The sequence below is a fragment of the Dasypus novemcinctus genome, chromosome 9 (genome assembly GCF_030445035.2).
Source record: "Dasypus novemcinctus isolate mDasNov1 chromosome 9, mDasNov1.1.hap2, whole genome shotgun sequence".
Classification (NCBI taxonomy): domain Eukaryota; kingdom Metazoa; phylum Chordata; class Mammalia; order Cingulata; family Dasypodidae; genus Dasypus; species Dasypus novemcinctus.
The window spans coordinates 7409291-7426671 of record NC_080681.1 but is presented as its reverse complement, the minus strand read 5'-3'; the positions used below and the strand labels follow the sequence as shown (position 1 = coordinate 7426671).

At 48.0% G+C, this 17381-nt stretch overlaps 1 protein-coding gene across 1 annotated transcript in view; it reads right to left on the bottom strand.

Annotated features, from left to right (window-relative positions):
- Positions 1 to 17082, bottom strand: part of CASQ2 (calsequestrin 2) — a 68896-nt gene extending 51814 nt beyond the window's left edge. Inside the window, exon 1 of the mRNA XM_004462940.5 lies at positions 16682 to 17082. Coding sequence (XP_004462997.2) covers positions 16682 to 16915 — 234 coding nt within the window. The 5' untranslated portion in view covers positions 16916 to 17082. The remainder of the gene's footprint in view (positions 1 to 16681) is intronic.
- Between the last annotated feature and the right edge of the window lie 299 nt (positions 17083 to 17381).

Genomic DNA, 17381 nt, shown 5'->3' with positions numbered 1-17381 from the left:
ACTTTCCGCAGGGTCAAGAATTGGGGTGGGGGGGGCAATCAGCAACTGAGGAGCCTGGAGGAAAATGTCACCAGCCTTTGCTCGAAGGGAACGTCCCTTGAGACATCCCAAGAAGCCAATCAGGCCATCAAAAGCGCCCTGGCTGTAACCCTGCCCTCTCCACGGACGCCAGGAGTTAAACGGCCGTTTCACCCACTGGCCCTGGCACCGGCTGGCGACGCGCCGGGTGGTTGGACAGCTGTTCGTCCTCCCGTGGAATCGGAGCGCTGACGTTTATCTCCGGTAATCTCCTGCCACTTGCCACCGCCCACAAAGCAGGCTATGTATAGCTGGCGGCACGTGATGTGCCCACGGAGGAGGCAGGCCGCGGCGCTGGGCGGCTCCCTGACGACATTCCAGGGGACACTGGGGCCTCTGGAGGCTGCGAGGCGCGGCCTTGGGAAAGAGCTCGGGGTGGGGCCTTCGAGTGCATTTACGGGCACCTCGGGCACTGTCGCCTGGAGGGTGACTTGACTTCAGGATTGGTCACCGACAAGGAAGAGACCTAAGGGTCAAAGCTGTGCTTCTTCTACCCACAGGCTGAGAGGTGCTATAACACGATGACAGCAAGAAACAAGAACATCGGCACTTACTATAGGCCGGGTCCCTTCCAACTACTTTACCTAGGTTATCTTATTGAATCTTCATAAAAACCCGTGAAGTGGAAGATTATCAAGGAGGAAAAGGAGGCACAGAGAGGTTAACCAACTTGCCGGGGACCACACAGCTAGGGAAGTAACAAAGCTGGGATTCCCTCCCAGACCCTCTGCCTCCAGAGCCCAGGCTCAGAAGGACCTGCTTCCAAATGCTGGCTCTGCTGCCTGCCGGTTGGGAGACTCTGAGCAGGTCACAGCTTCTCCTGTCTCCATCTTCTAATCTGAAAAATGAGGCCTCCTTTTTGCAGGAGTGACACTTAGGCCTGTGCTTAGGGAATGTGTGTGGCCTGTAAACCCACGATGGGGCAAACCCTTCACACTAAGCCGGCAGCTCTGGACCCCGCGTGTGCATCGGCATTACCTAGAGGAGGGCCTGGGGAAACGCAGGCGGCAGGGCCCACCCCAGAGTTTCCCATCCTGCGGTTCTGGGTGGGCCCCGCAGCTGGCCTTCCGGCACGTTCCAGGGACGCTGAGGCTGCCGGCCCTGGGACCCGGCTGGGAGGACCTGCTCTCCCACGGCCTGTATCACACAAGCCACAGCCTTCTGCTCTGCAGCCTTTCGTGAGCTCCAGACAGTCTGCGGGAGGGAGGCTGGTCCTGAGGTCAGGTTGTTTCCATACTAAAAATATCGTCGCAATGGGATTTTTGAAAAATGGATTTGACTGCTGGGGGGCGAGGCTAATTTTTCTCGATGGAGGTCGGCGTCTGAGAGCCTGTGGCTCTGCAGTCTGGCCGCCCGAACCCCGCGTCCCCTGTAAGCCCCACCCTCTCAGGGAAGGAATCGCACGCAGGGACCCCTGCCCTCTGGAGCTGGAGGGACAGCATCCCTTTTCCAACCGCTCAGCCTTCCATAGGTGGTGCTCTTCGTTTAAAAACAAGAAGGGGGCAGTGTGGTCCACCTCCCGGAGAGCGCGCCTGCACGTAAGACCCTGATGCTTACACTGCTCGCTTGACAGTGCACATTAGGAAACAGGACGGGGCCTGAACGCCAGGAAACTGCACTAGTGTTTATTCTGACGACATCTACAAACGACAGCAAACGCCACGAGTAACTAACCGGCGTGGAGATGGGAGGGTGCCTACGTGCTTTCCCCTCCAGGGGGATTCTGAGAACGGCCCTCTCTTTACTCAGCCCTGCAGGTGCAGGTAGACCCTTTGCCTGCCGCCTCTTCTCTTCCTAAGAACCCCGTAAGCCTAGCAATGGAAGAACTCTTGTCACGAGGTGGAGGCAGCGGCCACCGGAGGTCCTGAGCGGAGGGAGAGGGAAGAAGAGGTGTGGTAGGGGGGCATTTTCGGGACCTTGGATTGTCCTGAATGACACTGCAATGACGGATACAGGCAATTACATATCTTGTCCTAACTTAGAAAATTGTGCGGGAGAGAGCGTAAACTCTAATGTTAACACAATCCACACTGAGTGGCAGTGCTTCGATGTGTGTTCATCAATTGTAACAAAGGAACCACACTAAAGAAGGCTGTTGTTAATGTGGGAAGGTGTGGGAGGGGGAGGGAGGGGGGCATATGGGAATCCCCCATATTTTTTATGTAACATTTATGTAAATCTAAGTATCTTAAAAAAAAATTTTTTTAAGTATATTAAAAAAAAAAAAGAACTCCACGAGGAAGACAGCCTGGTTTCCATTTCACATAAGAAGGTGCCCAGCCTCCAGGAGTGCGGCAGGTGTGTCTGCCCCCACAGCCCGGGGCTCTTACTCTGCCGTGCAATGTTGCAGGCTCACTTTTCGGTATTGCACCCACTTTTTCCTTTGAGGCCTGGGTGTGCTTCTGTTTCCTTCATAAATAAATCAGTGGGTCATGGTCAGGCTAACCAAGGGTCGGTGTCCTAAGCCGGGGTGGCTGTGTGGGGGGTGTGGGGCGGAGGCACGTGAGCGGCACGGGGCCCCCTCCCGGCACACAGCAGATGGTGAGGAGAGGCCGACCTGGCACAGCCGGCAGGCAGCCGGCGGTGCTCCTGGAAGCGGCGCTCTGGACGTGCAGAAGCGGCCCTGGCTCGCCCAGCCATTCCCACTGCAAGATGGCGCCCTGGCCGTTCTCCTGTGTGACCGTCCAAACAGAAACCGCTTCTCTGCGGAGTTCTGGCCTACCATGTCCAACTTGCAGAAGAGGGGTGCCTCAGAGCCTGCCTTTCTTGGAATAAATAGCTGGAGAGGTGTGCCAAGGCTGACCTGATAATCATACAAACATACTTGGTACTGTCCAGGAAAGCTCAAATTGTGAGACAGCAAGGCTGCTGCATTTAAAGGAGAATATTGTGATTCTGAAAAAAAAAATGTGCAGTTTTTAACCTTTTTTTTAGACCTTACTTTCATTTTATTGCTTTTATTATAATAGTCCTTATAATAGCGACTTTCATGGCATTTTGCGACCCCATTTAAAAATCTACAAATTTGAGGGGGTTCTCCTTCATGGATATGATAACTAGATATCCTATTTAGACTAAAATTTTATGGGAGTAGCGGAAAAAGAAGGCTCCAATGTTCTAGAAACTTTTGAATCCACAATGTATTTTCGACTTTGTAAAATCTCTGTTTCACTATTAATTCTGTGTGGGGAAGGAAGAATTCAGCTATAATCAACTCAATCCACACTCTTACGGCAGCACACCTTGTCTCACCCCAAGTACCAGTATTATTACTGAAAAGTGCACAGCAAACTCTCATCAAATAGTTTGGCGCCCCTTGGGCTCTATGTAGAACTACAGTTTGAGAGTGAGTCTAAGTATACATCTTTTGAGAGAATACTGGCTCTGTGCAAGGATTAGTTTCCAAAGCTACACCAAAATAAGCCTGACCTCATCTGATTTTTCAGAGTGAAGCAGGTGCAAGTTTGGAGAGGGCCATCTTTGGGCTGTTACCAGTTGGAAAAAATACCTGAAATCCTGCTTGTGTTCTATTCTCTGCTCAGTGTCCCCGCGTCACTCCATCTGTAGATTTACTTGAGTTCAGCAAGTCCATTTTGCCTCCCTCTCCTGGGGATTGGAGATGCAGCCCCCGGGACATTTGCCAGTGCTAAATAGGTTTGGAATGCAGGGTCGGCCTTCTGGAGCCCAGCACTTTCTACCACACCATGTAGACATTTCAGATTGAGATGCCCGTGACCACAACAGCAAAAAACACAGTGTAACTCACATTAGATGGGAATTAAGAATGGATGACAGACGGGTTCCCAAATTGGACAGATTCAACCCAACTCTTAACAATTCTACCCCATAGTGAAAAGACCTGTTTTTTTTTTTTAATTTAAAAAATAAATTTAGTTTAATTTTAAAAAGAGATCAAGGAGAAATGTTTTCCAATATAGACTTTCTTTATCATAAAGCTTTGCTTTTTTCCTTCTCTTTCCTCCATCCTTCTGTTCATCTATCCATCTAACAAACATTCATGAAATCCCCAGGAGGTGCTCAGCATTAGTCCATTCACTCATTCTATTCACATAGTTAGCCCAGCTGTGCAACTAAACTCTGCTTAAGAGTGAAGGAAAATCCAGAATAGTGGGGAGCAGTGTAGCTCAGCAGTTGAGCTCCTGCTTCCCAGGTACAAGGTCCTGGGTTCAACCCCTGGTACCTCCTAAAAGAGAAAAAACCCAGAACACAAACTGAAGACGCTTGTCCCTTCGCAAGCTGGCATCACTTTACAAACGCGAAGCAATCCCTGCTCCGTGGTGTAGTGAAAAGAACATGGCGTTTGGAACCAAATAAATGGGGCTCAAGTCCTGCCTCGTGGTCTGCCACTTTGCAGCTTTGTGACTTTGGGCACATTTTACTTAACTCTCTGGGCCCATTTCTTTGTAATGTGAAAATACACTCTGAGAATTAAATAAAATAGCTTATGTAAAGTGCCTGTATTGGGCAGGGTTTACGGTAACTTTGTAATGAGTGCTGTCTCCCTCCTCCTCCTCCTCCTTCTGTACATTCAACAAATACCGTACAGTGCCCACTTGGGGTCGGACAATGATCTTGGTGTAATGGATAAAACAAAATCCTTGCCTTTGTGAACTTTATATTCCTTGGAGAGGGGGTTGAGTGGGACAATGTGCCATCTCAGGTCAGGTGAGTGCGTTGGAGAAAAACAAAGGAGGGTAGAGGGTGTAAAGGGAGTACGTGGAGAGTCTGATTTGTATAAGTAGTCGGGGATCATCTCCGTGATGAAGTGACATTTAAGCACAGACCTTATCATTCCTCAAAAAGAAATCAATCCTTAAATATCAGAGACATGTCATCTGCATCTTTGTCCGTAAGCTATGTATGAATATTTGATGAATGAACGAGAGGGGACTTAGTTTCACCTTATAATAAAATGCTCTGAGACCCTTTCCCCTCACTTCCCTCTAAACATGCTAATGTTTTAGCTTCCCACATTCATCTGTCTCCAGGTTCTCAGAGTTCCCTCTCTTTTGGGAAAAGGGCCAGTACGAAGCAGCAACCGAACAGATGTACTTCCTCTCTTTCTGAAGGTAAATCCTGCCCCTAAGAGTGCTTAGACGCACACCTTCTGAGCTGACGTCAGGAAACTGGGCAGTTCAGCTGGAAGTCTCTCAGGGAGGTTAAAGCTTCCCAGTGCCCAGGTCATCCTCTGCTAAGGAGGTCCACAGTCTTCATCTCTATCTCTGAGAGTGAGGTGCCAGTGTGAAGAACCCTGGGAAGCCTGATAAGTCCCAGAGCAGACTTGAAATCCTGCAGACCAAGAACCAACTTCACATCACAGCCCTTCTCCAAATCAGAGGTGTGCTGACAAGGTCAATAGCATTCATTTTCATTTAATGGTCCGAAAGCCAAACGGGTGCTACATGATTCTGGTCATATGGAAAAATGTCCCAACCAACAGACCAGTGCATTGGTCCTCAAACTGTAATGTACCTATGAAGACTCACTTAGCAATCGTGTTGAAATGTACAGTCTGATTCTGAGTTGGGGCTTTGAGATTCTGCAGTTCTCCAGGCACTCTTGTTGCTGGTCTGGAGTTCACATTTTGAGCATCAAGGCTCTCAATGGTTCTCAAACTTGCCTGTTGATTAATATCACTGAGAGTTCTTTTTAAAATTGTAGTATCTGGACCTTCCCCCTCACTGCAAAACCAGCTGAATCAGAACCTGGGTGGATGGGGCCCCGACATTAGGATTTTTTAAAAACACCTTAGGTGGACTTGGACGGATAGTTGTGTACCAGTGTTCATAGCAACATTATTCACAATGGCCAAAAGGTGGAAGCAACCCAAACATCTATCAGCACACAAATGGAAAATCAAAATGTGATGTTTTGGAGCTCTCTGTACCCTAGAAAAACATGTTCTTAAATTTAATCCATCCCTGTGGGTGTGAACCCACTGTAAGTAGGACATTTTGATGAAGTTACTACAGTTAAGGTGTGGCCCAACTCAATCAGGATGGGTTTTAATCCTAGTACTGGAGTCCTTTATAAGCAGAATAAAATTCAGATAGACAGGGAAGCGGACTTGGTCCAGTGGTTAGGGCGTCCGTCTACCACATGGGAGATCTGCGGTTCAAACCCCGGGCCTCCTTGACCCGTGTGGAGCTGGCCCATGCGCAGTGCTGATGCGCGCAAGGAGAGCCCTGCCACGCAGGGGTGTCCATGCGTAGGGGAGCCCCACGCGCAAGGAGTGCGCCCCGTAAGGAGAGGCCCAGCGCAAAAGAAAGTGCAGCCTGCCCAAGAATGGTGCCACACACACGGAGAGCTGACACAACAAGATGACGCAACCAAAAGAAACACAGATTCCCATGCCGCTATCAACAACAGAAGCGGACAAAAACAAGAATACAAATGGACACAGAGAACAGACAACGGGGGTGGGGGGTGCGGAAGGGGAGAGAAATAAATAAAATAAATCTTCTAAAAAAAGAAGAAGAAAAAAAAATCAGATAGAAAAATACATGGTAAAAAAGAAGCTAAAAGTCAACTGAACCCGGAAGAGAAGGGCGAGGCCAGGAGAGGCGCCATGTGCATTGTCAGGTGACAGAGGAGCCCAGGACCAAGAAGCCCTGTCAGCCAGGTCCAGAGCACGCGTCTTTGGAAAGAACGCATCCCCTTGATGGTATCTTGTTTTGGACTTTTTCCTGGCCTCCCGTGAGCTATTAAATTCCTATCATTTAAGCCAACCCATTGCATGGTATTTGTTTGAGCCACCAAGGAAACTAAAACCACAAACAAAGGAATATTACTCAGACTTAAGAAGGAATGAAGTTCTGATCCATGTCACTACATGGATGCTCTTGAAGACAGCATGTTGCGTGAAAGAAATGATTCACAAAGGGACAGATATTGCATGGTTTCATTTCTATGAAAGAGCAAGGATCTGCAGCTCCATAAAGAAAGTAGAGTACTGGTTACCACAGATGGTAGAGGAAGAGGAGAAATGGGTAATGGATGATGGATAATGGGTTCGGGGTTTCTGATTGGGGTTGTGGGAAGTTCTGGTAATGGATGGTGGTGAAGGTGGTAGAGGACTGTGAATGTGGTTAATCCCTCTGAATGGTATGCTTGGGATTGTTGAGATGGGGAAGGTTATGCTGTATATATGTTTCTACAATTTTTTTAAAAAGAGCAACTGAAGAGTATATGACATTTGAATGCAACACGTGATCCTGAACCTGGGAGAGAAAAGGCTTACAAGGACGTGCATTGGGACATATGAAAAAATTAGAAAATAGACTGAAAACTTTACATCAATGTTAAGTTTCTTGAACTTGGTAACTATAAGGTGGTTACATAAATAAATATCCTTATTCTTAGGAAATGTACATAGAAGTATTGTGTTCAAGGAGCATAATGTGTACAACCTACTCCCAAATGTTAAGAAAATAGATAAAGAGATAGATAGATGGATTGATAGATAGACTCATAAATGGATAAATGGAATGATGTGGCAAATACAGCAAAATGCTAAAATTGGTCAATGCAGGTATGGGAGGGGGAAATATGTAGGAGCTCTCTGTATAGGTTTTATGTTATTTTTGGAACTGTTCTGTAAGTTTGAAATTATTTCCAAAGAAAAACAAAACAAAAACTCCCTAGGTGATTCCAATATGCAGCAAAAGTTGAGAACAGCTTTTTACTTTGTAAGCGACAGGTGAAGGGAATTAGCAAGTGACAAACATCAGCTATATTGTGGGGACAAGGCATTTTACATACATTAATCTCCTAAATAGTAACTGACATAAAAATAGTAACACATGACACTTGTAAAGCTCTTATAATTTTACAAGAAATTCTTATTCACCTGCTTTCATTTAATTATCTTAAATCGTTGAAGTCGAAACTGCACATTTGATTGTATAGATGAGTAAAATGGGCTGAATCTCTGTGACCTGCCCAAGATCAAGTAGTGGGTAAGGAGAAGAAAAGCCCCTCAAATCCAGGTGTCCCGTGGCGTCCAGGCCTCTGCTTTCCCCAAGTGCATGTACCTCCTCTGAAGGTGGATGTGTAAGGAGGGCTGATGCTGGGACCGACTGCACAGTCTGAGGAGGCTGAAATCACTCCCAGCCCAAGGTTACTTGATACACAAATCAATTAGGAGACCAAGACTTAAACCAAGGAGAGAGCACAGCCTGTTAAGGGCCCTGGAGACCCTCTTCTGTCATAGAAGCTGGGACTCTGCCCCTCATCTGGCCCCCACATAGGACACCGGAAAATCCATGCCAGGACCATCGCCTAAAACCTAGTGGAAAGTAATGTGACTACAGCTCTGGAAAATTGCTCCTAACAACCAGCCTTCCTGTTGGGGCACAGGTCATCTTCCAACAACTTTTAGGTGGTGGTCCTGTCATTTAACATCCACAAGGGCTTGGCAGAGCGCCCTCGGGCAGGTCGTGTGTGGAGGGCAGCAGCGTATCCCCACAGCTTTTATCTGGTGAGCTAAAGTGGGATCTCCTTAAGCAGGAGCAGCAGAAGGTGCCCTCTGAGGGGACACCCAGAAGCAGCCTCAGACCTTGAGCCCAGGCTGACGACTGTTGAAAAAACAGCAGCAGCAGCAGCAGGGCAGCCTGGCATGCAGCTATCAGGGACGATGTGGCTATTTTTGTGCCAAGACCCCAGATTGCTTGCCAGTCCAAGGGACCTGGTCCAACCCAATAAGCACTATGTAGCGTCACTTAATGGATGAAGCCATTTCTATTGTTCACAATGTGGAAAGCTTCGCTTGTTCATCATTCATTCATTCATTCATTCATGCTAATATAACTGTCTTCCAGGAGCAATGAATATTTGATGAATTAGTGGAAAAGTAGACACTTCTGTTCATGGAGTCACTAGAAGTATTTTCATGTTATAAAACACCCACTTGCCCTAGAGAAAATCCCCTGTAGCTTCCCTTAATCTAATGAATGTATATTGGCTTCAGGTTGGTCTCTTTCATCACTCCCCCTTGCCAACCCTGTAAACACACATACTCAGTCAACAGCCTCAGCTCTGGATATGAAATGTGATGGATATTGTCTAAAGATCCTAATACTGAGCTCTGAAGGCCATGCATTTCTCCTTTCCCCTTTTCTTCTAGAGATGGTTCCCATTGCCATAAAATTACTTCTATGTAAGTGTGAAGCTGACTTGTCCTTCCTTCTTTTTCTGGTTGGAACGCGGCTTTCCTTGAGGAAGAGTGGTGGAGAGGAATGGATATGGGCCTTGGCGTCTAAGGTAAGAAGGCGGGAGGGGGAAGGGGAAGGAGTGAATGACTCCCATCTCCTCTCCTTAGGTCTTTTGGAGAATGGCAATGCCATTTCCAGACAGCTCAGGGACTGAGAACGTGGTGCCATATTGTTTATGCCCAGCCAGCTCAGGGTTCTTCTGACATCAAGAGCACATTCTGCCACATTTTCACACCACCTGTTCATTCATTCAGTTGTGTTTTTCCTCCACAGGCAGCTAGCTGACCTTGCCCAATGTGAACTTGATTCCGTTTTTGTTTTCTCTTCTCCTGTTACCAAGTTTGCTTTAAATTCTGATTGCCCTCAGGAGGCACCCAATCTAGAAATTCCACGCATGTCTCCACTGGGAGAAACAGTAAGTCCCAACGAGCCTCAAGGAAACTAGAAACATTTCTCAAAGGGAGTGAGACTGAATCGAGCTTGAAAGTGTGAAAGAGACCTATTTTGATAAATGGTGTTGAGGAAATTGTTGAACGTACCAAGCGCAGACTGAGCAAAGAGAACAGAGGGAGAGCTGAGCACGGGGCATGAAGAAGCAGCGCCTGTGGGAAAGGCGCCACCTCTCTGGGGCCCAGCTGGCGATCAACAAGCATATGGATCTGCATCACCAGCCTCTGAGCGCCCTGCGAGTGGCCTGGTTTCCTCAGTCCTCAAAATGATGGGGTTAGGCTGGGTTGTATCTAAAATCCTCCCTGAAATGGGGAGTGTGGCTGGAAGGGAGCACTTCCGTGCGCCAAAAGCTGTGCTCTTTCCACACTAGCTCCTTTTCTCCTCACGACAGGATTATCTCCTCTTTACAAACAAGGAAACCAAGCGTAAAGAGGGCTTTTACTTGCGCATTGCACCCAGGTCTCTTTGACCTGGAAGCTCATTTTAGGGCACACCATTTTTCAAGCATTCAACCAGAGAGAAGACTGGTGATGGTGGAGAACTTTCTCTAGCAATATTCATAGAATTTGACATGAGCAGCTGCTGCATGGCAGTTTCAAAGGGAAAGGGGAAGCAGGAAACAAAGGAGCAGAGAGGAATTGAATTCATTGCCCATATCCTCCCCTTGTGCCTCTGAGCCCGGTGCTGCTAAATAGGATTTGGCCGATGTGGTATGGCTAAATTTATTATCTTGGCTGAAGCTGCAGGAGATGGCATGCAAAATTGCAACTTCCTTTATAATCTGTGTTGATACCCTGGTAGAAAAATGGGGGAAAGACATGGAAAAATAATTCATGGAAGAAAAACATAAATGGCAAATGATTTCATGAAAAATTAAATTTAGCTAATAAAGAAATGTTCGTTAAAACAACAGTGAAAATGTAACTATCAGAGATTTTCTTCAAATCTGAGAATAGCGTCAAAATACAAAAATGGAGAAGTTATTTTAAAAATATGTATGGTCATACAATGGAATATTATGCCAGCATTAAAATCACATGTGCACAGAAAATAAGACTATTTAATGGGGTGGAGCATTTACAATACAATGGAACTACAATATAACATAGAAAGGAAAAAAACGCACAATGCAATGGAAATGAAAAAAGCAAGAAACAAAGCTATATAAATGATGTAATCCCAACTGAAAAATGTATGTTTATGTGTAGAAAATTAAACTGGAAAGAAATCTCCTGGAATGTCAACCGTGTTTATTTCCAGGTTGTTATTTTTATTACCTTCTTTATCCTTATCCGTATATTCTAAAATTTCTAATTGAGAAGGTACTGTATCATGGATGAAGGTGTCCAAGCAGGAATCACAATTACTGGCTGTGTAGTCTTGGGCAAGTCACGCTACCACAAGGTCATATCTATGAAACGAGGGGCTTGGAACAAACCAGGTGATTGCCAAGGCTCTTGTGAACTCTACATTTTAATCATTCATTCAGCATTTATAGAACATTTGGATAAGAATACGTACCATATATGGGCCCCTGAGTCAGACCCAGGCCAAACTGGAAAGCAAAAGAAGAGTCTGGTGCTTCCTGGAGTTAATTTGCATGCTCCTCTTGTGCCTAAGGTTAGTAAACGTACATTCTCCCCCTTCTCCTCTTCCACCTCTCCAGCACTGACCTCAGACTCGGACACATGGAGAGTAAACGATGGCACCTCAAAGCGCTGCTTCCCCAGAGCAAAGCAGATGTACTGGTATTCTACTACAGACTTACCACGATGCTAGTAATGGAAGAACTTTTATCACTGATGTGGAGGCAGTGGCCACCGGAGGTGCTGAGAGGAGGGAGAGGGAAAAACAGGTGTAATATGGGGCCATTTTCAGGACATTGGAATTGTCCTGAATGATGTCGCAATGACAGATACAGGCCATTATATATTTTGTCATAACCCACAAAACTGCACAGGACCGTGTGTAAACTATACTATAAACTATAATCTACCCCCCCTCCTTTTTGTTTTTAAATGAAAAGCACCAACCTATGGAAGGCTGAGCAGTTACAAAAGGGATGTAGGTCAACTGATAGAGCATCCATCTACCATATGGAGGGTCCAGGGTTCGATCCCCAGGGCCTCCTGACCCATGTGGTGAGCTGGCCCACGTGCAGTGCTGCTGTGCACAAGGAGTGCCGTGCCACGCAGGGGTGCCTCCACATAGAGGAGACCCATGCACAAGGTGTGCACCCCACAAGGAGAGCTGCCCTGCATGAAAAAACACAGCCCACCCAGGAGTGGTACCACACACATGGAGAGCTAATACAGCAAAATGATGCAACAAAAAAGAGACGCAGATTCCCAGTGCCACCTGATAATGCAAGCGGACGCAGAAGAACACACAGCAAATGGACACAGAGTGCAGACAACTTGGGGGAGGAGAAGGGAAGAGGAGAGAAATAAATAAAATAAATCTTTAAAAAAAAGGAAAGCTAGCTCCCATGCCTTCTGAAACCCTTTAGAAAAAAAAAGGATGCTCTCCCTCCAGCTCCGGAGGGCAGGGGTCCCTGCGTGCAATTCCTTCCCTGAGAGGGTGGGGCTTACAGGGGATGCGGGGTTTGGGCGGCCAGACTGCAGAGCCACAGGCTCTCAGACACCGACCTCTGTTGAGAAAAATTGGCCTCGCCCCATAGCAGTTGTAACAGTTTGATATTATTGATGAATTCCAAAATGAAATATTGGATTGTGTTTGTAATCTGATCTATATCTGGGCATGACTGAGTTATGATTAGGGCATTGAGTCCCTACCCCTTGGTGGGTGGAGACTTGCAGATAAAAGTCATGGCAAAGGACAGAGTTGGGGAGGTGGTTGATGTTGGAGTTTGATGCTGAAGCCTTAAGATGGAGCCCCGGGAAGTAAGCTCACAGAGGAAAGAGAAGCCAGCCCTGGGAAGAGAGGAACTCTGAACCCAGAGAGAAGCAAGACCCTGGAAGGGTGAAACCCAGGAAGCCTGAACCCTGGCAGACGTCGGCAGCCATCTTGCTCCAACACATGAAAATAGACTTTGGTGAGGGAAGTAACTTATGCTTTATTGCCTGGTATCTATAAGCTCCTACCCCACATAAAGACCCTTCAAAAAAACAGCCAATTTCTGATATTTTGCATTAGCACCCCTTTGGCTGACTAATACAGCAGTCAAATCCATTTTTCAAAAATCCCAGTGCAGCGATGCTTCTAGTATGAAAACAATCTGACCTCAGGACCAGCCTCCCTCCCGCAGACTGTCCAGAGCTCACAAAAGGCTGCACAGCAGAAGGCTGTGGCTTGTGTGATACAGGCCGTGAGAGAGCAGGTTCTCCCAGGCAGGACCCAGGGCTGGCAGACTCAGTGGGGCCCGGAATGTGCCGGAAGGCCAGCTGCGGGGCCCACCCCAGAACTGCAGGATCGGAAACTCTGGGGCCATTCTCTATCTAGTCATAACTTACAAAATAATGCAGGAGAGAGTGCAAACATAATGTAACCTATAATCCACCCTTTGTGGCAGTGCTCCAATGTGTGCTCATCAATTATAACACATACCACACTAAGGAAAGATGTTGTCAATGTGGGAAACTGGAGGAGGGGGAGGCGGTGGGCATATGGGAATCCCTTGCATTTTTTATGCAACATTTATGTAATCTCAAGTCTCTTTAAAATTAATTCATTAAAATCTTAAAGAAATCTTATCCTAAAGGAATAAGGCCCCAGTGGCCAAATTTTAGGACACAGGAGAATAAATAGGTGGAAAAACGCTGTAGAGCCATCAGAACCCTTGCTCACGCGAGCCCCCTCCCGAGCCTTGCCGACCTGCCTGGTAAAACCTCCTGGGTTCACAGCCCCGCTCAGCCCTGACGCGCCCTCCGCCTCACTCTCGTGGCTGGGCTCCCCTCTCCCCTCTCTTATGAACAGCTCTGCTGTTACGGGGGCCCCAGTGCACTGCGGCTTTTTGTTTATGTATCTTCTTCCATATTTGCCTAAGAGCCGCTGGACCCTCATTTTCCCGGATCCACACCATCTACTGCACTGACGAGTAGTCAAGGACCCCCAAGGGGCCTGCTGCATCTTTTCATTGCCACCTCTTAGAGCAGACGGCCTGTGCCTGACTGACCACGTTGCCTTTGGGTTGATACAGGATAGTACCATCCTCATGGGATGAACCTCTAAGCCCTCGACCCAAGATTTCCAAACTGCAAGAGGCAAGTCCTCATTGGAGAGTGAAATCAACTGAATGGGTTGGGACCAATATATTCTTAAGTGAAGCAGGACAGAACAGGATAAAATGGCAAAGAGTTGTTTTTTTTTTCCATAAATCTAGCACCCCCAAGTAATAATGATAGGTGTTGTCCCAGGAAAACTTTGTTTCAGTTGTGTGTGTGTGTGTTCATGTGCGCTGGGTCACAGTGGGTTACAACAAAAGAAAATTGTCACAAGCCCCTTCCTCAACTACTAGAAGAGGAGCCCAGACCCTCTGTTTGCGGGTGTTCAGCAGGACGCCTCCTCTTCTCCCCCACCCCTCCCCACCCCACGGCCGCAGCCCCTGGAACTGGCAGGATATTTTTCTTAGCGCAGGGCCCCGGAGAGTAGGAGGACAAAGGTCTTGGCCATGAAGAAGACTTAAGGCTGACACCCACCTCTCCTCCCACCCGTGGGATTCCTGGAGCCATTTGTGTCCCGGATCCTGAGAAACAGAGTTTGCACCGTCAGGTGGCTCAACAAATGTGCCCTGCCCGTGCCTCCTCCCTGGGTGGACCTTTGCGTACAGGGCCCCGGGCCCTGAGCTCCTCTGCCCTGCGGGTGCCGGTGCCACTGTGCCCAGGCCCGGGGCTGAGGGGCCCTGCTTAACCACGACTCTCCCGATGCTTCGACACAGGGTCTCTGGCAGCTCTTCGCACACATTGTCCTCTGATTCCAGGACTGGAGCGGTGCAGCAGCTAAAAATGCCTTCCCCAGAGCTAGTCTGTGACCTTGGGCACCTTAGCCTGTCTGTGTCTCGATTTCCCATCTGTAAGTGGAGGTAGGGTTTGTATCGACTTCACGGGATTATGGTGAGAATTAAACCAGCCAACACGCGAAGTGCTTAGAATAGAATCTGCGCATAGTAAGCATTCAGCAAATGTTAGTTCTTATTATTTTCGTCATCTAATATCTCTACGATAGTTATTATTTTTCTGTATTTGTAGATAAGAAAATGAGGCTCAGAGAACTTTAGTAACCATGTATCTAGGAGAAGCAGAGCCAGAACTTAGGTCCAAATCTCCTGGCTCTGAGGTCAGTGCTCTTTTCCCCTCTGATGCCCCGTTCCCGCCCCAGGAGCCTGCGGGGCATCAGACAGCCTCCCAGGGTTCACTTTCACCTCCTCAATCTCTGCACCTGCCCACACTGGAGAGGGCTTCCTGATTGGAGCTGCCTAGGGCGGTGGTGAGCTCAGGGCAGTCTCCTCTCGAGATTTTGCTCGGGGGACCCCGGTAAACACAGATTAATATGACAGGGACTCATCCTTCCTGAGCCTAGACTAGCTGGATGGTGAAGAGCGCGTAGGTGACGTCCTTGGGCTTTCAATGAACTTTCCCACAAATGCCTCTCAGTCACTGAGTATCGCACTTTGAGGTGGATATGGTATCATAAGTGAAGATTTCGTGGGCTAAGCAGCTATATGTCCTGGCTTTATCCCCAGGCTGAGATGTTCCCGTTTATATAGTGCAAAGATCTATGCAGTGTTCCTGCTTTCTGTTACACCTGCCACCGCAGAGGGCTGGAGCTTTGGCGGTCAGCCCCCAGGGTGGAACTGCCCCGGAGATATTCTTGTCAACTACACCACTGCATACAAATCCCGTAAAATAGATGCTTGTCTGATGATCAAAGACTCCTAGATTCTGAAGTGTCTTTTAAAGCACCGAAGATATTTTAATGTCTTTGGGTAGGTCTGTCTGGGTTTTATTGCCGTCAACCTATTTTTTCCTGAGAATTCAAATCCATGTAAATTTTATATGGTAATTCTGCTCCTCAAAGTCTTTGGTTAAGCTGAGCTCGCGGCTTGTGCTGGTCAAAAGCCCCTCACGCTCAAGTAGCCCTTTTCAGAGGCTTGTGTCAGGGACGGGCATGGGGACTGATGAGGAATCTTGGTGCCTCTTAGAATTCTTGGCACCCACAGGTCCCCAGAAAGTGTAAGCGATCTGAAGCTGTCCAGGAGTTGCTGTGGGGACAGTTGCCGGGTATTCACAGAGGATTAGGAGATGGACCCAGTGCCAGGCTGTCGCCAGGTCATCTATTGTAGATAAAATAGGAAACTGACTTCAGCATCTGTCCTAAACTCACACCAAGAACTTTCTGGGGAGAAAACTTCCCCTTAATGAATGTGCAGCTCAGAAGATCTCCATACCCCTGTATTCTGTACTGTTAACGGAAACCAGATCATAAGGAAGGAAAATCACTGAGGGCTAGCCCCCTTCTAGCCCACAAAGAAGTCCAAGGTCCAATGACTCTTTTCTCCAGGATTGTGGCAATATTTGAGAGGGGAAGAGTGAGGAGTCAGCACACTGAAAGAAATCCACTAAGAACCCCTGAATTTCATTTCAGCCCATAGTTTTAATCCTCTCTCAGAAAAACAAGCAGTGGGGAAAAGAGTCCCTCCATAAATCAAGAGGACTTTAACAGAGACCCATTCATCGTGACACACTTTTAATTATCTCTCTTTTTAAGAGGAGAACCCACCTCTCCTTGTTCACACAGCCCAGTTTTTGCAACAAGAATCTTCTCAGATTTAAGTGAGACCAACGCAGCTAGACTCGAGGGTATATTCTCTGCACCCTCAGCCCCTATCCCAACCCCTGGCCAAAGGCTCCCACCCCCCAGCTCCCACTCCCCCCCTTGGACAGTCCTGCCCCTCTGCTTACCTCAAGAACAATTTCTTTCAGCTGGAACTGTTTCTGCGCCACCTTATCGGAAGACACCGGCTCATGGTAGTAGAGGCACAGCAGGTCGTACTTCTTCAGAATCTGCTTGAAGTTCTTCTCCGTCAGACTCACCACTCGGTCCTTCCCGTCGTAGGTGGGGAAGTTCAGGCCCTCCTCTGCCCTGCAGGAGGACAGCACCGAGAGCCCCACGAGCAGCAGGTGAGTGCTCTGCATTGGGGAGACGTTCCTTCTCTTTCTCGGAGAGACCTGCGCAGAGGGGACGGGGCCTGCGCGCGGGGCCTGGCTGAGCCGCGTGGGCCTGGGCTGCCTCTCTCCTTTGCCCTCCTTTGCTGGGAACGGGCTCTCACCTCCTCGGGGCCAGCTGACCCTGTGATCGTGGGCTCAGGACAGGCTGGCGCACACATGCGCGTGGGGCGTCCGTGCCGGAGGCCGAGGCCCAGATACCATACATAGCTCTGCCCAGCCCCTGTCTCCTCAGGAACTCCATTTTTAGGAGGCAGTTGTTTCAGGCTAAAAATAAGTCCTGCGACGAATCAAAACGATAGCTAGGGCACCGCTGAGGGATTCTCTGATACTGTCGGTTGGAGTGGTGGAGAGGCAGGAAAAAGAAGAGTTTGGGAAAGTAGCACCCGTGAAATGAGGAGGCCGGACGGGTCAGAAGAGAGAGATAAATTCGAGA